General features: G+C 43.4%; 1 protein-coding gene across 3 annotated transcripts; it reads right to left on the bottom strand.

The window, feature by feature from the left end:
* Nucleotides 1-3415: 3415 nt before the first annotated feature.
* Nucleotides 3416-22007, bottom strand: LOC112463527 (serine/threonine-protein phosphatase 2A 56 kDa regulatory subunit epsilon isoform). Of its 3 annotated transcripts, none has more exons than XM_025029967.1 (9): nt 21869-22007; nt 6697-6893; nt 6074-6268; nt 5831-5961; nt 5535-5652; nt 4858-5133; nt 4539-4768; nt 4191-4345; nt 3416-3911 (listed from the first exon to the last, which is right to left on the bottom strand). In XM_025029967.1, the coding sequence occupies exons 1-8, from the start codon at nt 22005-22007 to the stop codon at nt 4195-4197; spliced, it is 1437 nt and encodes a 478-aa protein (XP_024885735.1). In that variant the 3' UTR covers nt 3416-3911; nt 4191-4194. The 3 variants fall into 3 exon arrangements, with proteins under 3 accessions (XP_024885735.1, XP_024885741.1, XP_024885749.1); XM_025029973.1 differs by lacking the exon at nt 21869-22007 and adding an exon at nt 8033-8090; XM_025029981.1 differs by lacking the exon at nt 21869-22007 and adding an exon at nt 7025-7326.
* Nucleotides 22008-24854: the final 2847 nt, after the last annotated feature.

Raw genomic sequence — 24854 nt, 5'->3', positions numbered from 1 at the left:
GATTAAATGACGATATACATTCACCTCTAAGCGATTAAAAAAAGATAAAAGTTAATATAAATGTTAAAAAAAATCATCTCTGTTCTTTGTTCCTTTTCTCACACATTACTGGATTAATATATTCTAATTGGTTTTTTTTTCTTACACGACTGGCTACATTTTGGTCGATGCTTAATTCCTTCTAAATAAGCTCGCTTTGAATTTTAATTATAATTTGAAAAGAGTTCGTTTTATTGCAACTTAATTTAATCTGCCGTACCTTTTAATAATTTTTTTTTTTAATCGAACAATTAAATGACGATATACATTCATCTCTAAGCAATTAAAAAAAGATAAAAGTTAATATAAATGTTTAAAAAAACCATCTCTGTTCTTTGTTCCTTTTCTCATTACTGGATTAATATATTCTAATTGTTTTTCTTTTTCTTACACGACTGGCTACATTTTGCTCAATGTTTCCTTCTAAAATGAGTTTTCTTTGAATTTTAATTATAATTAAAACAAAATTAATTTTTTGCAACTTACGTAATACCAACCTTTAATGAGATTGATTTTTTGAAACCGAATGATCGAGTGATGATAAATATAATTTTAAAGCGATTAAAAAAAGATTCACAAAAAAAGTTAGTTTAATATTTCTCTAGAACAAAAATTATACAAAAGTAAAGAAAAATTAACTTACATCTACGAGATTTTAATGTTATTTAGTATCACAATTTCACATGTCTTACTAGGTGATTATCCTCTTTTCTTTGATTGTCAAATTAAGACTGCAAGTGGAATATAATACTACCGTGTTATATAAATAAAATTTAAAAAAAGAATTTTTTCAATCATTTGTTTTCGGTCATCTGCAATACTTCTAACCATTCTGACGAGAGAGTTACACATTCAACCTCGTTCTTAGATATATTATACATTTAGATATATTAAAAAATCATTTTATACAACTCAAAATGTGCAGACGGTCCATCCAGTAGCAGGCTCTGCTCTCCCCTTTACAAGATTCGGAAACCCTGAAAATAAATGTTGTCCTCGAGTCATCGTGCGAACGACGGAAAAACCACTCACAAAGAATGTGTTGGTCATTAAAATATTTAATATTGAGAATTAAGAAGGGAAGCGAAGAAAGATGGTGCACAGAGAACGTTGAAATTTCGAGGGAAAACTTTTCAGGAAAAATCCCACTTGAGAATCATTCGACTGTGCAGCTGAGAGCATAATTAATCTGGGACATCCGATACAAATTTCATATTATATGAATATTCTTAACTTTAAACGACGAATTTTTTAGCAAATTTGAAAGTTGGTCTTTCCTCAGAGAGAGCTAGATTAAAAAAAAAAAACGCTTGGTTCTTCAACGAATACGTTTTTGTCAGCGTTAAAGGAAAATTGCCTTAGAAGTGCACTCGAAGCTAATCTTTAAAAATTTCAAGGTCTTACTGCCCTTCCAAATACATATTTCCTTCCGGAAGAAAATCTAAAGCGACAGAAATGAAATTGATGTCGCAACTTTTAATAGTGTAATGAATAATCGAACGACGGCATCAGCAATCATCATTAAAAGTAACGACTTTAATTACTTTTAATGATTTTCAAGAACTACCGTTTCTCGTATTTGACGTTACATATATATACACACACGCACACACATCCAAAGATTATTGTCCGTTTTTATCGTAATGCATAAAACGATCATTTGTAAAAAGTACAAGATGTCCCCGAATTTAATTTTAACAACGGATTCTCCAATAACTTTCCCAGAGTCGGATTTTTCCTTTCGCGAAAATCTCTTTTGGATACAAGTTAAAGGCCACCGTTTATGTTTCTGCCAGGAACAATTATGTACTCGTCGGAATATTCGTTGGAGTCATGAAATGCGAAACGCCTTCTTTGTATTTCCCATTTACGATTTACCTCGGCACAAACACGGGATGCGTTGAAGAGCGGCCAAAAAAAAATGGAAATAATTTAGACAATTCTTTAATAAATGTGTATCTATTTACGCGTAAAGAATCTTCTCTTGGACTCTCACCTACGTCTTCAAAGTCACATTACATTATTTTACAATAATTATATATATATATGTATATATTTATATATGTATATGTCACTCTCTGTCTCCTTATGAGGTTTTTACGTAGCGAAGGTGAACGGAGCGTAACACAAAAGCGAGCAAGTCGTGTGTATAAATCGTGAGAAACATTCGACGAGAAAGATCATCGGAAAGCAATCTCGAAAAGAAAAAAAAAAGAACAGAGAAAAACGGTGAACAATGGCAATTCTCGTGCGTGTCTCCCCGATTATCTCCATGAAAATATGTATGAGCAAGCGGTCACCCATCTCTGTTAACTATTTTACCTGTAGCTATTATTATTTGTTTTACCATTGTCGTTTATTATTAGCTTTCCCCTTTCTCGTTTAATTACTCTTTATTGTTACCATTATCGTTATTCGTATCATTAATTACTATTATGCGATGGTAAGAAATTTTAAAAACGACCCCCCCCCCACCCCTACGGTTGCCAGCATGGGAGCACAGCTCCGAAAGTGGATCCTTATACCTGCGCGCCCTGTATCGCTATCACGTAATTAATATTTATAAGCAACGGATGTTTTTGGTACAATCAAATCTGTTTCTTTTCCTTTTTTTTTCTTTTTTATTGTATACTCCTTTCGTCCCCTCGCTCCCATTATTTTTCCCTCTTTCTCACACTCTCTCTTTTTTTTCTATTAGAAAACAACATATATATATATTTTTTTTCTCTCTCTCTCTCGCATATCTCCTTTCCCTCCATCGTCCGCGCGAATTGAACCTTATCACTCGTTAACTATTGTGTTCGTGTACGCCGTCTCTCGCCGCGGCCACACGCTCATGAAAAAAGGTTTGTTTCACTATCAACTCGCCGCGGGCACTCAGTCACAGCAGTCTCTATGTTAGTAGCACATCGGCCTATATACGTTTTACACATGTATTCTCGCAGTATTTATCGCAGTTTGGTGTACGCCTCTGTGTATATGTGTGTCTGTGTGTTTATATATGTCTGTGACTTGTTTTGTATCTCGTATTAACTATATCTTTTTTTATATATATAATATATCGTATTATATATATATATATATTTATAGATTTATATATATATATGTATATAAATCTATATCTATATATATATGCATATTTATATTTGTTTTTCACTGTTACCTAATTTTTATTACGTACCTGTTACAGTTATCAGTAGCGTTAATACGAATATATGATACATATATTCAAACACTCTCGCTGGCTCTATCAGGAGCAGCAAGAATCAGCGTAAGGGTCAGTCAGGAGGCGACACACTGGTCGTCTGAGAGAGTGCGCAAAGTATCGCGTCCTCCAGAAATGAACATAAGGATCACAACGACGTGTACAACTTCGTCCATTCCGAAATTTATTACACCACGATTTGTAATCCCCTCCTACCGAGAGCGGTAACGAAATCTTAGTCAGGAAGGGACTAACGCATTGTCGTATTGTTGTGTGCTGACACTGAGTACATCATGCAGTTGGAAACCCTTTGCCGTTTCCAAATGAAAAGAAAAACCAAAAGTGTGAATATACCCGATATTACACATATAAAATTATTTGGAATTCACTAATCGCCACGTTGTTGTTGTTGTTAATGTTGTTATTGTTGTTAAAGAAGAATAAAATTGCGTGAATTAACTCTGCATCGTCTCTTTTTCATTTCTTTTCCCTGCTTCCATCATTTCTCCCATTTCGGTCACAACTAATAAAATGAGTTACATTATGTCAAGAATGCTTTCGTGAGACACTTCGTTTCACTAACAACAAGAATTTTTTGCGTGTAGTATATGGACAATCGACGTAAACTAAGAGCTAACAATCGGGCAGCGTGATACCGTACTTCCACCTAAAACAAAAAAAAATAACAAAGAACTATTAGATATTTATATAAAAATTATTTTAAGACATTTATTTCTTCAATATTCTTTGCGTACTTTATATATTCTATATTATTGTTTTATATATTCTAAATTGACAAATGATTGTTCGTATGATTTTAAACCGACTTTGCTGGAATAAGATCTTAATGTGGTACTTAATCACCAGAGTATTTAATTTTAAAAATAAAGAAAGTGTAAACAAGATGATAAAAAGTCTTTGGAAATAGATAAAATAATATTTTTACCAGCTCAGGGACGAGTTCGCGTCATAGATGTGTTAGTGGCAGGAACTGGATTATTGGAGGAAGCTGCAAGAGCATTACGTTCGAGAGTGTTGCGTCGTTCTAATTCGGTCAGTTTCTTCCACATCTCATCCCTTTCTTTCTCCTTCCTTTTCTCTCTGTAATACAGACATATACATGTAAAGAAAAAAATGTAAGGAATTCTTTATTCTTCATATAGCTTTAGATAGATTTCATTAGACTGGTTAATATAGCACTAAATAATCAAGATTTAATTAAAAACTAAAATGGATTGAAAAAATTCCGCTTAATTTCGCAAAATTGTAAAAAGTCTCGAAATTTTGGCCTTACTTTTGCCTGTCCAACTTATAGTTGGCAGTAAGTTCGTCGAAGAGCTTACTGTTCATCTCCATAAATGTCTTTAGAACATTATAAACAAGAGCTATGATCGTCTGGTTCCAGTGCTCCTTGCTAATTTTGTACAACGCTGGGAACATAATCTTCATTATTACTTGGTTGTTTTCTTCAATTAGAGACATTATATACTCGTTATTCCAAAAGTACAATGCTCTCTCCGCAACCTGTAATAACGAAAAAAAAAAAGTAATTTATTATTTCGCGACTTCACGACGAATTCGTCGTAATTAGTGCAAAATGCTGTATAAATTACCTGAAAGTGTGGTGAAGACACGCAACGTGCGACTTGCCTGAATAAAGGTTCTTGTATTTTAACAAATTGATTAGGTTCTATAACGTCCAGTATTTCCTCGATTTCACCGAGGAACATCACCTCCTTCTGGCTGCACGTTTTAGGCCAGAACTTAAGGAGGCCTCGTACAACTGGTTCTGTTAAAGTCGCGTCTTTTTCCAAAAATTGCACCACACAATAAGCTAACTGCGCGTGATAGAGCGATAAACATTTCACTTTATGTAGTGGTAACAGCACCTAAGGAAATAAGCAAAAAGACGCTTTTTAAATCATTTTTCTTGTCTCGAGTTCTTTCCTTCTCCTCCTTCGCTTTTACAGGGTTAATATATATTTACGAATGTATATCTATATATACAAAAGATTAAGGCAAGAATTTAAATATGCATCTCTGAATAGGTTTGGAAAATATTGCCAAAGTTATGAGAAAAATATATTTCAAGAGAACAAGAAGTTACGCGAATCGTATTTAATTCCAATTTTACGTCTTTTACGGGATATTAAATAAAACTGAAATAAATTGCAAATTCAAAAGTAGAAAATTTTAGCGTGTGAGAAAGAAAACAATTTATTTCAGAAAGATAGGAGATTGGAATGAAATCTATGTGTACTTCAATTTCCTTAATAGAATATATTCGTACCTTAACCAAAAATTGCTTGTGCTCAACTTTTAAGGGAAGAGCGAATCCGTTAATAATGCTACCCAAAATTTCAAGAAGTTCACCAACCCCGTTGAAATGTTCCGTTTCGTACACGAACCTGAAATAATAACAAAATTGGGACATTATATAAAAATCAAGATAAAAAAAATGAAATTTTTTATGTAATATTGACATTGCTAATAAATTACTTGGTACAATATTACGTAAAATTAAATTTCTATTAAAATACAAGATAAACAGGATAACATTTTTTAAGACAACGTTCAAATAAATACCTCAGAAAAATGTTGTTAATTTGTTTGCGTATGAAGGCTCTAAGACCCAGGAACTTGCCATAGATACGATGCAAAACCGTTTTCAGGAAATCTCTTTCCCTGGGGTCTTCCGAGTCAAACAAGTCCAATAACTGAAACAGATAATTATAACGAGTTATACTTGTATTCATTAGTTTAATTACGTCAAAAGGCGTGGCATATTAGAGACAGATAGTAAAGAGCGGTAATGTAATAATGTTTTACCTGTAACACGAATTTTTGGTCAATAACTTTTTTGCCAATAGCAGGCTGGAAATCTGAAGACTCGAGAAAACGGAGGAAGACTTCGTAGACCAACTGAAGATGGGGCCAACTCGCCTCCAGGGTCGGGTCATCTTCTTCTGGATCAAAATCTGGATTTTCACTAGGTGGCAATGTACGGAATAGATTTGCAGACACCTTTAACAAATATCGTACAAAGGACCTTTAAGATAGAGCTACAATATCAGCATTAAATAATCTCTCTCTCTCTCACACACAAAGTCTATTATATTCATTAGAAGCATTCATCTAATAATATATCAAAAAGCACTATTGAATATGTATATATTTTTAATTTTTATTAATTGTAGATATTTATAAACACATTGGACATAAAAATCAAAGTCAATGAGCTATTAGATCAAATCAAACTGTTTCTAATTAATTTTCTCAACAGAATAACTTTCGGGCTAACAAGATAACGTGCTGAGCGAGCAAGGATTTTGACGCGTACGATGCGTACGAGAGATCAGAAGCGATTAACAAGAACAAGCGAGAGAGACGGATTTTTTTTAATTCCAGCCTGATAATCTGTTTATCGCGATTTTTCGCATCAATTAACATACCATCTTAATGGTTTCCGGGTAGATGGGCTCGGTGAGGACACCTCGCCCTGCTGTGATATATTCCACCAATTCATTGAGCGTACTCCGTTTAATTTCCTTGCCTTTGAGATCAGCCATCGGGTCCATGAAGTCGAACGCCACGCAGCATTGGCGTAGCTTTTTGATAAACAACTCCTCCTGCTCTGCGGCGTTAACATCTGCAACAAACAAACAACGTTAATCACCAATTCTACACGTGTCTCGAATCACGCGAAGTCCCTCTCGCGACAATCCTTCGTCGTATCGCGAGGAGAAACTTCGGGTGTTACGGAAGCGGAAATGTCCTTACGTTTCGTCACAAACAATTCATTCATTATACATGCAAAACGGAATCGGCGGAGCAAAGTGCCTGGCTACTATTTTTAACTCTCCGCTGCATGGACGAGAGAAGCCCCAATAAAATGTTATCATTTCCTTTGCTCCTACATGTGTAAGCAAACAATTTAATTGAGCCGATAGAAACCAGAATCGCGCAAGTCGCACGGAGTGTCACGAGTGATCAGGATGATCGAATGCTGAAACAATCGTGCAAATGGATCGTGCGCTTCTCAACCGTGCGAGCTTCTTCGGAATCCGAGGTCTTTGTTCTCTTCGATCCGGCACCCCGATACTCGCTTGAAATTAAACGAAAGATCTCGTTAACCCTAGGTACACACAGTTATTTTTCGCACACGTAGACACCGCGCTAGGGGGGCTTGGAGGACTTGGCTACTTTTTTCATTATAACTCTCGAGAAAATCACGGGGTATTTTGACTTCTTTTCTTTTTCTTCCGATCGTAAACAAACTGAAAAATACGTACATTTATTCAGAATTAGTCTAAAATCATAAGTACTAATAAACACGTGTAAAAAAATTGTATCTCTCTACCAATGGTAGACTTAGACAGCACGCATGTTCATAATCAGGACGTAAGACGTCTTAAAGATGTCCTTAAGTGCCCATCTACAATAGGTGTTTTAAGCCCTAAGCCCTAAGAAATTGATCAATCACAGTCAATTATTCTCCTCAAATTCAATTGAGATTGAACAATTTCTTAAGGCTTAGGGTTTAAAACACCTATTGTAGATGGGCACTAAGGGCCTTGGCACATAGAAAAACTTAAGCAGTAAAACTTAAGCAGTAAGAAATCAACGGTATGGATTCGCTACCGCTTAGGGCCGTGCCTTAAGTTCTTGACTGTGATTTGCTTACTGCTTGAGTTTTACTGCTCAAGTTTTTCTATGTGCAAAAAGGCCTTAAGACGTCTTACGTCCCGATTTTGGACACGGTGCCGTCTGGGCAGTTTCAAACTTTACCTGGGGTCTCGGAGACCCCAGAGCGTATACCTGGGGTTATCATCGAAGTCCGCTTCGTGGAAAAGAATCCAGTGACTTTGACGGACAAGATATCTTTACCTCCATTTAATTTTCACCGAAGAAACGGACTGGCCAAGGATGGACCGGGCAAATCAAAGAATATATTACCTTTACAGGAACAACTTCAGTGACTTTGACGGACAAGATATCTTTACCTTCATTTAATTTTCACCGAAGAAACGGACTGGCCAAGGATGGACCGGGCAAATTGGTCAAAGAATGTATTACCTTTACAGGAACAACTTCGACTAAAGTCTGATTAACTTGACCGGCGATTAACCTGTCGAGCAATACGCGCGCTATTTTGATAAAATGGTTAATTTTTCGTCTAACATATGAGAGATTCGATCAGGAGGCGGCAAATTATATACAAATTAGAAATTTTGCTTTAAATGATCCTGCGGGTTGAATTAATCGCCGACAAGTTAATTGGAGTTTAATCGAAATCATCTTTAAACATTATTCTAAAAATAATTCAATCGATTATCGATATATCTGCGTGAAGTTAACCAATTATCGTCCCGCTAGTCTCGCGAAGAATTGAACGCGATGTCGGATGCGTTTCTTCCGTCGCTCGATTCGTTCCACGCGATGGTAAGAAAATGAAATTAATTCATATAAAAGTCCGTGGTTTTTAATTCAATTTTTCTTTCAGTTTAGATTATCGCACTTTGAAAATTCGTGTTCGAAAATGCAATGAAGCGAAGGCCGAGGAAGAGGTTATGTTTGCCACCGCAAAGGGAGGTTATACGCGCACCCGCCCGCCCGTCGGCATGTGCAGCCACCTTCACGCCGCGTAGGTCGCATTCTCTCTCGCTATCTCGCTCGTAATCGCGAGTCAACATCCACGGATTGCGCCTAGGATCAGGACCGATCTTTTTTTCATGTTACACGTCGATTAATGCTTATCTCACTTGCTCGACTGAACTGATAATCACGGACTGTACATCATAGCCGACGTTGAATATCCACTCGCGTGTTATGCACTTTCGGACGGGGATGCACTTTTCACAGCCCGGCATTGCCGAGACGGAGTATGGTATACTTTACCGCGCTACTATAAACATAGTATTATTTTTATAACTGTTGCATAATGAAAAAAAAGTTTTAAAAATAATTTCAAGTCATATAGAATTTTTTATTGGAATAATTCCAATTTGAATCCAAAACTGTTAAATATTAAACTATTAACGGATGGAATTTAAATACTTTGAGTTAAATAACATTTTGTTATTTTTAACCATCATGTGTGTCAAAATTTATTTTAACACAAAAGTATTACTTTAACTCTATTAACTCTTAACTCTCAACTCTTAATAGAGTTAAAGTATTACTTTAACTCTATTAACTCTTAACTCTAATTAATTAAATTACATTGTTTCAATTAAATTAACGATATATTGAGTAAGAGCAGTAGGAATAGTTAAAAATAACTCAAATTGAGTATAATTTGACACTACGAATTCAACGGTGAAGGATCAAATTTAATTTCAAGTATCCCGGAAATTCATTACGACTCAAGTTCTTAAATTAGCCGGAATTTAATGCATCCCACTCCTAGTAATCCTGATATGTATTTTTTTTACCGTAGCAACATCGAATAAAACCGCAAATTGATGAGTATCTGGAAATGAAAAAGTCTGAATCTATCTATCCAAGGAGAACGAAGGATCTATCGCTCGTCCATCCCTAGATATTTCGACGTTTAGAGTGTTTGAAGGCCTTAGAGCCATGCAACCAAGAGACGAGGGATGAAACCGGCAGAGAGGAGCAATTACGTGTCCGTTTGGACGAACGTAACAATCTGATGAGCTAAATTTCGTTTTACCCTTGGAGCATGTTTCAAAGAAATTTTGTCACTGTGACAGAAAGTGAATTTCCTAACGGTCAAGCAAAAACCACCAGAATTTGTTGTATTTGAAAAAAAACCCGTCGACACGATCGAAAAGTGTCCACGGGCGAAGAGGCTCGACGCAGATCCGGGACACCGTGCACGCAGAGTCAAAGGGTAACGCACATCGGCTAATCAGTTTTTCCCATGCCCTTCACTTCGCCCCGGGGATGATGGCGTGGTTGCAACTTCGCTCTTCATAATGGCGCACGGCGTGGCCTCAATGACTTTATCGAATTATGCCAAACTGTCTCTCTCTCTCTCTCTCTCACTCTCCCTCTTTCGTAACAGGCGGTAGTCCTATGTGAAATACCGCCGCGCGGGTAAATCGAGGCGCAAAGTGGCCATCCTGGGGAAAAAATTGGCAGCAATCTCCCGACGTTATATTTATCCACCGAGATTTTTTTCCGGGAAGCCAAGGCGCGACGCAAAATAAAAAAAAAAAGGGAAACCTTCCCCGTGAAGGAGGACGAACGGATCGCTATATACGTTTTCGCTCGCTGTCGTCACTCCTGAATGGCGACACTCGAAATCGCGGGACGAAATAGTTGCCTGTGGCAACAACAAGCTTTGGCAAGCACGTCCAAGACATATTTAGACGATTTTGCCGTCGTCGGATCGCAACTGTGGGACTGTGGCGATCTTATTATCGCCCATCACACGTGCGACAGAGGCATGCATTATTCTTTTTCTTCCTCTTCCTCTTTAAAGTACGGTCTATCAAATCGTTTTAGCGAAAGAACATTGAGAAAAACACACGCTGTCATTAAGCGGCAGATAGGAATGAGAGGTATATAGAGGGCAAGAGAAAAGGACGAGGGAGAGATGGGAACGAAAGTCCGCGAGGTCTCCCGTGATAAATTCTGTTACATGCGATCTTACGATTATCCATAAATAGGAGGAGTTAGAATTAAGCGTCGCTATTTATGCCGACAATGGACGGTGGGGCGAGTCTGCGTCACACCCCGGGTTATAAGTTATAACGAGGTGAAGGTGCAATTAATTTTTCATCCCGGAGTTCGGAAACTTAATCGATGTCAGACACACGATGTGCCTTCATCGATAGTATCAGTCCTCGCGGTTCCTCCCGACGAGGGGGGGAGGGCACGGGCAAGTTGCACGAACGGTTGAACGGCCTTAACATGATTCCATTAAATCCGCAGTTAAAGAGACTCAGGTGAGCGAGGGAAGGAAAGAGAGAGAAAGAGAGAGAGAGAAAAAGAAAAGAAAAATAGATGCGCAACGCAAGAATCGGCTGGCGTGACGCGACCACGTCGCGTCGCGAAGGACTCCAAAAATAGCGTTGCGCGCGCGGCGTCTCGCCCCCGTTCGTTCCATCCGTCCGTTCGTTCGTTTGTTCGTACGTTCTCCCTCGACGTTACGTGCGCGCGATCCATCTAACATTCACATATTTATAATTTCATTCATAACGCGACACGTACCCTTCGCGTACGTGCCCGCTTGCCCGCTTGCCGGCGCGACGCTGCGCCGCGCGAGATACGCGCCCCCCGATCCAGAAAAATAACACTTTTGTCTACCTGAGGGGTATTCTGCCCTCCCTCGTCCCATGTCTTAACGTCTTATTTCGAATAGATTCTTTCGAAGGATTCAGACTCGGATTGAAATATCTGTTGAGCCAGCCTCGTTATCTAATCTCAATTGCAGTGAGGCTTAATTCATTAAGAGCCTTTTATTTCTCGACTCGCTCTGATCGCTCAAGAACTGTTTATTCTTCTTCGATGAATCCGCTTGAAATTGTCAAAAAATCCGCGATTTAAAGTGCGCTTGGAATAACAGCCTGTATATATGCACAGAGATAAAATTCATTTCTAGTTGACTCATCAGATTTTTGTAACATTAATTTTGTTTGTTATTCAAACAGGGCGAACAACAACTGCGAGGTTCTGGTGCGAAGGTATGATTTCGTTCTCGAGAAGTCTGCGGTTGCCGGAATAGAAGATCGACCGAATGTCAAGAGCAATTTGGCGGTAAATTATGCGTTGACCGCAATACGAGATATTTTGACGGATCGATGAGAGAGAAATGGAAAAGAGTGCGAAAGAGGGTGGATAAGAAAGAGTGGAAACAAAATAAAACGAGTAAAAGGCAGGTAAAAAGCTAAAAAATAATAATAAAAGATTAAAACCAATGTACGCTAAAAATAGAGATAAATTAATAGATATAAAAGGGAAATATAATTAATTGAGATAATGAGAAAAACGATTTAAAAGGATTTAAAAAAAGGTAAAGTGAAAAAAGGGAGCAGAGTAGGCAAGAACCGAGACGAAAGGGTGAAAAGGGGAAACAAAATAGGGAAAGAGCGAGACACGAAGTGAAAGAGGCGAACTAGTGGAGGGGGGTAGAAACGCGAAAAGAGGGAGGAGGGGGGCACTGGGTGGCGAAGGAGTAGAAGAGCGCGTTCCGTGCAGGTGGTCGCCGGCATTCCGGATCAATACTTCCACCGCTTCTCTGGGGGGTACCGTCAGGTAGCCTCTTCTCTCGCCCCCCTTTCCAACCCTTATCCCTCTCCCATACTCTGACGACGCTATCTTCCTCCTTCCTCTCTTTCCCTCGTTCTACCGCGCCTTGTCCACTCCCGTTGTCGTCGTCTGCGCTTCGCCTTCTTCTCTCTTCCTCTTTGATCTTCCCGTACTACGTTCTTTCCCCCTTCTTTTTGCGCCCTTTTCTCCCCGACGTTTTTCCTCTCCGCTCCTTCGCTCATCTTTCCCGTTTCCTCCGCTCGTTCTCCATCCTTCCTACGTTTTATTTTTTTTATACTTTTTGAATACCAAAATGTATGTCGAATATGTGTTACTGTTTAATCCTAATTCTGTTTAATCCACCATATACATATTTAAATACACATATAGTATTTTACATATATATAAAATTATTATTAATTACACCAATATGTAAAATATATTAAATATTGATAAGTTTCGTTTTCGACGCGAATAATGCCAATAAAAAGATATAATCGCGCAATTATTTACCTGATAATTATATAATTATTAATATAGTAATACAATTTCCTTGAAACCAGATTTCAACGTGGCAATCACACAAAAATAATTTCCCCATGTCTTTCATTCTTTTTTTGTAATGATTGCATCACAACGAATGACGTAAGGTACATACATTATCTACCTGGCTATAGCACTCTATAATAGCAGCATATCTATAGCCTCTCGGATATTGAACTTAACAAAATTATAACCGGTTTCAATCTTTCCGTAAAAATCAAATTATTACGTCGCGGTGTACCGTGGCAAAAATTAAAAAAAAAATTAACTTTAAGAATCAATATAAACAGCTTGAGGAATGAATAATTCATATCCTGAGAATTTTTGCAGCATTTTGCCACGTGCCGAGGTCGATTTTAATTTTATCGAACAAAAAGACAGTGCGGGTTGTTTGAGAAGTGTGCGACACGCCGTTCTGCGTAACGCAATTGTCTAAATTTTTTTAGCGCGCAACAGTCGATTTCTTTACCGATGCATTATGCAGCCGATTATGCGGCCCGAATGTGGCTTAATGAACGACGCGGCGATGTTCGTCTCGCCCGCTCTCTCTCTCTCTCTCTCTCTCTCTCTCTCTCTCTCTCTCTCTCACTCCCGCGGCAAACCGCCCCGTCGCAACCCCGTGGCTCCTGTCCCGATCTTGACAGTGACCATGACCATCAGCGTCAATTAGCCGGAAAGCGTACTCGTGTGCGCGCAACTCGTTACCAGAATATCATGATAAATGCTCGACCCACATGCATTTTCGCTGAAATTAGTGTAGAACATTTATTATTAAAGAGCATTTATCCAGCGAGATTCTGATCTCTCGCGGGATCAGAAATTAAAATGCCGTAGGCGAAGCGAAGTACGCGCCCGAAAGTAAACGCGGAAGGTAACCGTTGTTTATTCCCCGACGCTTAATATCTCGCGAAAAGCCTCTCATCCTCTCGATTCGTTCGCAAGCTCAAACATCATTTTAATTATGGAAAAAAAAATGAACGTCAGATTACCCAAGAGAGATACGTCCGCGAAATATTCATGTAAATTTTGCCCATATTCTACATTCCTGTACATCCATGTGTTTTTTATTGCCCAGCTAAGTGAGAAACGATCCTCGGAATTATAATTTCGTTAATCATTCCTATACTTCTATTCTCGCGTTCTCCTTCTCCTCCTTAATACGGACTGGAATAGAACTCCGAGAACGGGTGCGCGGGAGACGTATCTGAACAAAGAAGACTATTAATGCTCCCACTTGTGCATGACGCATAATTAAACTGTGTTTACGTCTGACGTAATGGTCTCAGCACATCGCGACGCGCGCGGCTGCATTTCTTACTTTGGAAAACCAATAGTTTCCTTCAACCCGGAAAACGCATGCTCACTTCCTTTCCTTTTTCCTTAACGTGAACGCACGAGATGTCCCTGGCTGCGTCACCTTATTTTATCATCGCTAAAAAAAATCACGATCATTAATTTACATATATGAGAAACATATTCAGTCTTCATGTTGAAGAAAACAAGAGATTCAATATGTTGCCCCCAATATCGGACGCCGGTTGATATAAGTGAGAAATTCAAGTTTAGCTTAACGAAACTTCCATTTTACAGAAGTTTATCCCGCTAAAAATTTAATTTGAAGTTTAATTTCCAGGAATAACGCCGAAGACTTAACGTTGCAGACTAAAAAGTTACGAGGTGCCTGATGATTACGAGAGAGTAAATACATTCTAACTTTCTTTCGTCGATAGCTCTCGTCATTTATGTATACAGCTGCTTAAAAAAGTACCATTGCTCTGCAAAGTTAGCATCCCATTTGCAGAATTTCCATGGAATAATTTTCGACTATGAAGCTCTTTCTTTTCGCGGAAGAATTAGGTTTCTGTCAATTATACCAGGATTCTAAAAATGGAGTGTTAATTCATCAGGGATTTAAACTGTCGACGATATAACCCGGTGTTCCTATCGGGTGTTTTGGACCTCCAAAATTTTATGGATCATCCAACGGCGCTTCGCTCGTCCATGAGCATTTGCTTCTCGAGCATCGAGAAGCACTTTTGCTTTTTCACTCAATTTGCACCCGTATTCAAGCGCGTCATTGTCCACCTCTCTCCCTCTCTGTCGTTCACGAAGAAGCGATATATATCGGTTACGATAAAGTAACAACGCCGGTCGAAATGTCATCCGATGTATCGAGCGCCGAAAGGGTTCGGGGCTTAAAGAGGATGTGCCGCGCCGAAATCGTAAAACTTTTACGATCGCCGCCGCGGCAGCGGCGATCCTATACGGATCGTTCGCTCCCGGAGATGGGCTCGAGTGTCTCGCGAGCACGTTCGAATGTAGGACAGCCTCGAGAATCCTGCGGAGATCCCGCGGTCCCGAGAGGCAGGACCGGAACTACGCGGCGAAGAAGTGACGGACGATGTACCTACACGGTAAATAACATACAGTTTTCTCTCTGCATCATATAGTTTGATCAAGTATTTCCGTAATAATTTTTAGTTATACGAGAACGATGATCAATGGACACGGTAGATCTCTCTTGTCTGCAGAGCGAAACAATTATTATACATTGCAACTAACTCTTGAAAGCGATAACGAGAGTTAAGATAAAGTTTTTTTTTCTTCATACATCTTCTACGGAAAACAACTGTTCCGGGATTTAAAAACAGCCTGTTTAAACTGGATACCAAGCAGGTATCGCGGGTGAAATGATACTTTTTTTTATGAGCGCCATTCGAGTCCCATGAGGCCGAAGTATTGGAACTAATTCGGATCCGTGAGTACGTGCTGAACTTGATCCCACCTCTATTTTGCTTCCGCTCACCTGCCGCTGTTTACGGGCCGTAATATCGTTCGCGCAATGCAATGCTTGGTAGGCGCGATAATTTATTACAATGGTCGTTTCTAGCCGGCACAGAGGCCGTGTAAATCTCGTTGCGGTCGAATTGGTACATGTTTAAACGATCGCAAGCTGTTTTCGTCACCTGACAAAGTTACACCTGACAAAGAACTATAAGAATATTATATATGTATGTAACAATTGTGTATTTATATAATGCTATCTAATTGAACAATACCTTTGTGTTCAGTCACGTTCAGATCGGACTTGGAAACTTTATCAGATAAATTCCTTATATGTATGTATCTCTTTGTAAGTACATGATGTGTTTACAATTCTTTCTGTGCAAGCGGGCAGATAAAAGGATAATCAACTTATGATTGAAATTAACCAATGAAAAATCAATAGCACTCTGCGACACGAGTCTCATCCCGTAAAAATATTCGCGCCGCGAGAGAATGAATGCAAACTCTACCGCGTTTATCTCGTTTGCATATAAAATTCACTATATTATATTATAAAAAGTAAACGTGTATTTTGGTTAATTAATCTTATGAATTATGCATATGAATTGTGCAGAAAAAGAAAGCTTGCACTTTCTTCGAGCAATCCCTCTAAATCTCGTTAGATTAATGCTAATTAGACCCTTTGTATTCAGATTAATCGCGATAGAATTATTGGTCCTCTCTTCGTAAGGTCGATCCTGTCTAATGAGAAAGACGTTTTCCCAGCCGCCAAGTAGACGAGAACGTGTACAATAGAAATAAGTATGAGAAATAAATAATAAAAAGCAGCCTGAAAAGACGGGTTGAGACACGCAACACCAAATGTAATAAACGGTTATTATAAGTTGCAGCGCAAAACGAGATGACTTTACGGAATAAGACTTTTATGTTTCGCAGAGTTCCACGCATAATCCAAAATTCAAGGCTAGTCTTCTCGTAGGAGAGATACGTAAAGAAGAATCTGTAACAAGAATTTAGGAAAGCATGATCTCGAATTTTACTTACAGTGTGGCGGAAGACGGAAACAAAGAAGACGCACGAAGGATGTATTCTATCAAAAGAAAGTCGGTAGTTTAAATTCCTATTTCTGGAAAAAGAAATACTGTGTACAATCCGGATATGTTCGAACAACTGAAGAAAGAAGAGAAGAAAAAGTGAGGCGAACTATTGCCATTTTACCGACGAAGGTGAACGACATCGCCTGCAAGGTGGTCTATTCCGTACGACCATTCGTGTCGTAAATTTGTGGGTCAACTAGTAAAGTGGAAGGGAGATGGAGACTTTGTTTCGATCGCCGTTGGCGCGGGTTCAAAAATTTTAACTGTCCTAGAAAGTTTTCGGTGTCTTTTCGAAAATGCTTAGCTGTCACTTTCGAAAGAGAAATAAAAAGAAACATTCTCAATCGTCTTGAAATCTTAGGACAGAACATCTCGATTGTTTACACGTCTATCATTCGCATGAACCTATATCCCTCCTTTTTCTTTACCACTTTGTACCAACGAGAACCAACACAGCGATAAATAAAGTAAATATTAGTGGAGAATTTCATTAAAGCTTAAAATATTAACTGTATTATCGGAACGTTTCAAGTTATTCGGAAACAAATGGGAGATTCTTAACTTTAACTGCGGAAAGGTCAACTTCAAATTAGCAAAGAAATCGGAGGAAAGTCTGACAATGAGTTCGGAACGCCTTGTGTGAATTCCCATTATATCCGAAGCATCTTTTTCCCGGAACGTGATTGCATATTTCGAACATGCGCGAGTCTTCAGATAATACGCAATTACAGTCCACGGAAAGTGTTTTTTTTTTTTTAAGAGAGAGACCGGGAATATCATAAATCGGAAGTGACAACGAATTGCGTCGATCAACCTACCGTGTATTGACTCGGGACAGATACTCCGACGGCTCTTATTTCACTATTAATTCGCAGCTCTCGTGCTCTTTCGCCCCTTTTGTCCTTTACTCCGATTGACTACCAATAATCCTCTTACACGCGATATCCGTGGCGCGCAATCGCTTCCATTATAACATACATTTCATTCTGCGCATCCGAACCTGTCGCGTTCTCCAGCCCGTAAGCGTGTTAATTATCTCGTTAATAATCGTGTGCATTTGCGTCTCATTAGCAACATTGATTGCCTATCTAAAAAAAAAAAAAAACATTTACACGGTAGACCCAATAGGCGGATAAATACAGAGAGGGTAGAAATATTATATGTAAAAAGAGAAAATTGTGCGACTTATTTAGACAGTCTCGTAATAGTCTCAAATAGAATACTCAAATAGAATACTCTTTCTGCGACAAAAACAAATGTCGCGGAAAAAGTAGAAAATGTATGTAAAACGGATACAAAAGCAGAGACCGTTTCCTTTTTTTTCCCTGGTGTCATCCTCATTGCCGATGCTCGCAGGCGAGTCGGCTCTAGGACCTTTACCGTGATTAGCGTGGCTTTTTTTCCCTTCTTTTTTTTTTTGAGCCCTTTTAGGTCGCCATGTTGATCCCTAGTTCCCTTCAGTGCGACTCCGTTCAGATGGCGATGGCGGTGGCGGTGAAGGCATGGGAGAGACGGAGAGGAGTCCCCGGCTATACACGTGGCGGAGTACCAATACTGTTTCACGCATACTGGGAGCGTCACGTCGTTCGATCGTGGGCTGCACAAGTCGACGGCCAGAATCTTTGAGATTCATATCGCGTGACGATCATGGTTTCTCCCCCCTTTCTTCCCGACGGACCTAAAGCCTCGTGAGTATTACGTTGTTGTCTTTGTATCCCTCCAGAAATAGAAGGCACAGGCAGGAACGTGCAGTACTTTGAGCCGCGGTCGATCCAACAAAAAGCAGGTATGCGCGCTTTGAGTCACGCCTACGAAGACCCGCTCTGGCCGTAAATCCTCGCGGGAAGGTGAACGGCGAACAGTAGCGCGATTGACGAGGTCCCCGACAAGAAGCTCCCTCGTCGATTACGTAATTCTTTCTTTGTTTACGCGCCCTGTTCAATCACTTATCCTTATCCGTGGCGCCGGTCGTACAGATAATTCCACCGGGGGGGAAAACGAGCCTGTGTGACTAAAAGCGGCGCCGAGCAAGAATCTGGAAAACGAGCGGGGCCAGAAATAGGTAATAATTTAGCGGGATTACAGAATAGATGTTACTAACTGGTGGATGAATCGTGCCCGAACGAGCGAAATCATTTTTTAATCCTCGTAATTGTTTCCAGGGACGCAGCTGAAGGTCGGATACGGCAGAATCTTGATCCTGTGGGCTCTGTTCATTTTTGGCGCCGCATTCTGAATACCTTCGATAACGATAATGGTGATGAAAAGCTTGTTTTGATGCCAGAATCACATGTCTAGTTGTAACAATCATGATCCGTATCTCCGTCGATCCGAGTTATCTCCTATCTCCGTTACGTTTATCGTTCTACAAGAATGTTTCATTGTTTCTTCGTTTTCTTACGGTCACAATTATCATTAGAAGTCTCGGAACCACGTCCGCCTTCCTCTTACTTTCTTATCGCGGAGTCGTCCGTTATGTTTCCAATCGTTATATACGTTTTGCCCCGCGCACGCTCGCTCGAGTGGCGAATTCGATCGTAAAGAAAATTATACAGTCGCACGTCGATAACCCTCGACCGCTTCTTTCCGGGTGACAACGCGTTGGGTATGCGCGGGTGAGCGACGCCGCGCGCGTACCAGAAGGCAAATATTCGATAAAGTCGAAGCTGAGCGACAGGTGAAAATTACGCGATATCTCTCTCTCTCGGTCAATTCGGTAAAGTGGAAGACTGATAGCGGTGCCCTTATCACAATCGAGATACGATGGTCCTCGCCGACAATTAGCTGCGGTTCGCGCGTGGGTTCTCCACGCCGCAGGCGTATCCGTGTGCCGCAATCTACACGCCGTTAGTTAGTTTAGCGTGCCTCTCACCCCGTTTCGAAAGAGCAACGAAAGCTAGCAGCAGCACCGATATCGGTGCCCGCTGGCTATGTTCCGTAAACAAACTTTTACAGTCAGCGCGTAACAAGTGTCTCGCTATTCGGCAGACGGTCGCCGCGAGCGTCATATCTGGTCGAATGGGTCGCGGTCATGTAGCGCAATGTATAAACTATATTCGCGTTACTCCTCACTGTGCGGCTCCGAAGTTTATTCCGTATTTTTTTTATTCATTTCCTTTCCTTTGTTTCTCGTTGCTAACAGCGTGGCAATTTACTGAACGTGTTTTCCGCATTCGCGACGTAGCCATATTTCACACCTGGTTGCGAGTCTTCCGGATCTGAAACGTGCACAATTTGCAGGTGCCTGAACAACGTGTCGGTGTCCTTCGTCAAGAGGCACAAGTGGGGCGTCACGCGGCCCACCCCTGATGAAGTTGCGGTCGCCGGGTGTTCTACGCGTCCGTCACCCAGTCCGACACGACGCTCCGCGGCGGGCGATCGCAGTGCAGATCCCACCTGAGACTCCTCCAGAGAAGTTCCAGAGTAAGGAATGGCCGGATTACAGCTCGCACAACTTTCTCGCAAACAGCGACGGTTTCGTCCACGTCAGCAGAGGCCGGAATAATGTTGACGTATAACTTTGCAACCTCACCGGGTCATCAATACATTTAACTCCTTCATCGGTACATTTAACTTCGTGGAGCCGTCGAAAGGGGGTTGCAATCGACGAACGGGCTGCAGAAACTGATAGAACTTGCTGTCAACACCAGAAGAGATCGCGTCCGATTACAAGCTGCTGTATACAATTCAGTGAAAAGCGGGAAGCGGAGGAGAGCCCCGGTGACCGCTATCGAACTTCGGCGATGCTTTCTACGGCAAAATGTGGCCTCGTTGAAACGTGGCCGTGCTAATCACCCAATCTTTGACGCGCTGACACGTACGCACGCATGCACGCGAGTCCCGGGAGACGCGTGCACGTGTGCCACGATCGTCTGCAGGAATCGAGCGCGGCTTCGACGCGGAACATCGACAATGCATTTCAATCCAGCTGTTACCCACCCGGCAAACCCGGCGCGCGAATCGTAAGGTTATCCCCCGTGTGTTTATCTCTCTCGACGAGATTAACGCGCGGCGGTAACGCTAACGAGCGCAGCGTGACGTCTCGATAAACAAGTTTTTGCGATCCGCATCTCGCTGACCATGTACGTAATATGTTAATAATGCCGTCAGAGTGGGAATGCGCGGAATATAACGAAGGCGCTATCGACGACGGTAACGGTCCTCGTGGAAGTTCAGGTGTGCGAGCTCGCTCGCTCGCTCGCCGCTGAAACTTGCGTCAGCGCGCAACGCGGGCCGCCTTCTCTCGTGATCGACGATCCGTCGATCGGTAACGATATATATTAAAAGAAACGAACGATATATGTTTACCGATGAGCACAGTGGAGCCGCGCCGTACACGTGATGCAATTGCCTAAGTCAGGAACGACAGACTTGCCGCTTCAATTATTCAATAACTCCAAGGATATTATGCTTAAGCCGTGCCGCTCCACTCGCGAGAAAGTGGCGATAGATCCGCAACGGAATTGGACGAGACGGCTTCGTCAAATCATTCTCGTCGACGCGCTGTCTTCCTTGGCAGCGTGACCTTACGCGACAACCAGATCGAGGATCTCTCGCCGCGTACGTTTTATCGCCGCTAAAGATAAAACAGTGATGAGTCAAGACGCCAAATAAATAAAGCCGACATACTGACATTAAAGTAAAGACACCAAAACGGATGAGTTTGCAAAAATCTTGGCATAATTCCCTACGAGATCCTGGCGGCTTTTGCCTTCGACGTCTCTCCGCTCGAGGTCTTTCGGAGCCTCTCCTATCTCGCTTCGCGTTGAAATCACGCCGGTCTCTTACCTAGCTTAGAACGACCAACAGTAATTATACATGTGCAATTTAACTTATCTGGGTAATCGACAGGCGACTAATTCGACTTATCTAGGTGATCGAGCTTCTTCCTGTCGTTAGACAGACTCCGCCGGGACACTAGAGACAAGTGGGAAAAGTCTCTCATCTACTTCTCAGAAGACGGAAGACGGAAACTAACCTTTGAGCAGCGGCAACTGCTGGAGCTCGACATCCTGCGAGTTGCGGTAGCGGGACGAGCCCTGCGACTTCTTGGACTTCTTCTTGAGGGATCGCTTGGCGAAGGGGTCTATCCTGTCCACGAAGGCCCCTGACGACATTTTGGCATTTAACGGAGGCACTGTGGGGAACTGTCCTGATGCTCGAGAAAAAATAAAACGGCGAGCGCTCGCGCGGCCTGGTTTTTTATTTTTCGTTTTTTCCTCTCCTCCCTCGTCGGTGCGCGTCCCTTTCCGCACGCGGACAGCAGAGCGAGAGGGCGGGCGGGGGGGTTGTCTCTCGCGCGACTAGAGACCGAGATCACCACCGCCCCGAGGAGGCCGCATTCCGTGGCCGCCGAACGCGCGACGTATACGAGAGACCGTACGACACCAAACTCCGCGAGAAAACTCACCGAGGAAACGAAAGAAAGGCACACACTGTTACGCTGCGGGATGATGCACGTGACGCGGCCTTACCCCCGATCGCATCAATTCCTCTTTCTCCCCTGGCCCCCCGTGCGCTATACTCTCCCCCCGCGCGAGCCCACGCCACGGACGCACGCTGCTTCAAAACCGTTCACGCTGCGCGCCGCCGAGCGGCGCGAGGAGGTGCGGGCGGCGATGGAAGACGACGACGACGACGACGGCGACGTTCGTCGCGCATAGCAAGCACACACGCGGGACAACCTTCCCGGTAAACGCAGATCCGTTGGCGAGATCCTCTCTGTCAGGCCGGCCCGTCGGCCCGTCGGCCGATCACCGCCGTCACCGGCCACCGAGGAGGTAGGGGCGCGATGATCTCTCCCGCGGACGGCTAGGCGTTGTCACATGCGGACGCACGCCCGTGTGCCGTCTCCGTCCGTCCGTCCGTTTCTTCCTTCTTCCTTCCGCGAACGTAGGTGCTCCCACCTACAACCCACGACCGTGCGACGGGGGCACGGTGTACAAGCGCCGACGGTACGTCGCGGAACGTCCGACCGGCGACTCTCTTCCGGCAGCTGCCCTCTTCCCGATTCGGTCCCACCTCGCCTCACACTCGCGACGCAGGGTGGATTCGATCGACCACGACGGCGACGACGACGACGACGACGACGACGGCGCTGATCTCGTTGGTTCCGCGGCTGATCGCTCGGCCGAGGGCTCCTCTCGGTCGCGCGGATTGCGTGTCGTTCCACTCACTCGCTCACTCGCTCGCTCGTATCGCTCGCACGCGCGCGCACGCACGCACGCAGGCAGGCAGGCACAGGCAAGGCAGGCGGATAGGCACCGTGCTGCCGCGCGCGCCGAGTCGAGCCGCGGCTGAGATCCGCCGCCGGTGCTCGGCCGAAGAGGGAAAAGAGAGACGAGGGCACCGTTGCGAAATAGAACGACTTGCGCGTATAGTTGACGATCCAGCGCGGCGCGCACGTTCGTTGCGGGAAGTAATGGCCGCGGGTAACGTTGGCCCCTCGCGCCGCGCACACGCACCACGGGTAACACACACACGGACACGGACGCGGACACACGCGCACACAGACACGATTAAAACCGAACCGAAGAGGCCGAGACGGCGAGCGCTGGTCGCCGTCGACGCTGCTGCCCGCTGGCTTCGCCCTCTTTCACGCGCGCCGACCGCCGACCGCGTCTCGAGGGGGGAAAAACGCCGCACAAACTGCCACCACGCACAACTGCCGACCGCCGCCGACTCCGCTTTACGCTCTACTCCGTTCTTCTTCCTCCACCTCCTCTTCTTCTTCTCCACCTCCGCCTCCGCCACCGCCTCGCGCTCGCACCGCCCGTACACGCCGATGTGCGGGGAACAACGACGTTCTCGGGGTAGGACGTGTATGTTAGGAGCAGCAGCTCTCGGTAGCGCTGGCTAGCACGGCCGCCATCAGCTGCTCGCTGCGACGTGGAGGTCTATCTCTCATTTTCCGGCGGAGCGTACGAGAGCGAATCCGTATAACGTCAGGCGTCGAGCGAGTTCGCCGGAACGTGACCCGACATCGCCCCCCTCACGCGCCCCGATCGCTTTTGGCGCTCGGCGCCAGAGCTTGATCCTCTCTTTCAGGACCCCGCGGTATACACTTTCGGCTTCTCGCCTTCTCGCTTCTCTCCTCGGCCCGTTGTCCGTTCTTCGCGCGCGCGTACACACCACTTCGCCCTCTCGTCGGCTCGTCACTTCTCTTCCGCCGCCACCACCCGCGAATGAATCGCCCGTGTGTGCTGCCGCTCCTCTGTGCGCCCAGGGGGAGGGGGGGAAGCCCCTCGCACGTCTTCGTTCGCGCGACGATATTCGCGAGGCGAAGTACACACGCACGCGGTGAGAGAGGGAAAAAAAAGGGGAGCGTAGATCTCGAGGTATATCGCGCCGCGCACCGCCGCCCTCGTCACTTATTGAAAATCCGTCAAGAGAGGTGCCCCTGCGTGCCTGAAAATAGTAATATGCGCTCGGCAATCGTCGGCCGAAGACGGCCGAGCGTCGACGGAGACGCACGAGCGCGGCAGGTGGCGGCGGCGTCGCCGGCGATCAACTTTTTCACGGCGCGCCCGCCGCCGGTGGCGGCGCGCTCGGCCAATCGCGGGCCGCCGTCGCGCGGACGCCGCGCCGCCGCCAATGGCGCGCTCGCGCTCGCGATCGATGCGCGCGCGCGCGCGGCGCGCACGGAAGGTGGCGCGACGTGCGAGGACTCGATCGTTAATGACGAATCACGTCGTCGCTTCACGGATGCGCGTACTGACGTATACTGACGGCTTCGATCTCTCTCTCTTCCTTTCTTTCTGTTTCTCTCTGCGAATTTTCGATCCGTTCAATCTCGACGAATTTGCGAATCACTTATTGAAATCACGACGACGAACTTGAAAGATATAAACGAGATTCTCATTCCTATATAAATAAGATTCTCCAATTTTCTCTTGAAAAATTAAACGTTAGCAGAAATTTTTTTGTTAAAATATCGTAGAAATTTGTTATTTGTTGAATTATAA

The sequence above is a fragment of the Temnothorax curvispinosus genome, unplaced genomic scaffold, assembly GCF_003070985.1.
Source record: "Temnothorax curvispinosus isolate PA1 unplaced genomic scaffold, ASM307098v1 QBEX01001427.1, whole genome shotgun sequence".
NCBI classification, from domain to species: domain Eukaryota; kingdom Metazoa; phylum Arthropoda; class Insecta; order Hymenoptera; family Formicidae; genus Temnothorax; species Temnothorax curvispinosus.
This window is presented reverse-complemented; position numbering and strand designations above follow the sequence as displayed.

What these genes read in the sequence shown, in the direction of transcription:
- LOC112463527 (XM_025029967.1), bottom strand. Translation starts at nt 22,007, where the DNA reads ATGTCGTCAGGGGCCTTCGTGGACAGGATAGACCCCTTCGCCAAGCGA. An exon ending in ACCAAAAATTCGTGTTACAG is followed by an intron (nt 5,962 to 6,073) that starts GTAAAACATTAT and finishes TATCTGTTTCAG; the next exon opens with TTATTGGACTTGTTTGACTC. An exon ending in TGTCTTCACCACACTTTCAG is followed by an intron (nt 4,769 to 4,857) that starts GTAATTTATACA and finishes TCGTTATTACAG; the next exon opens with GTTGCGGAGAGAGCATTGTA.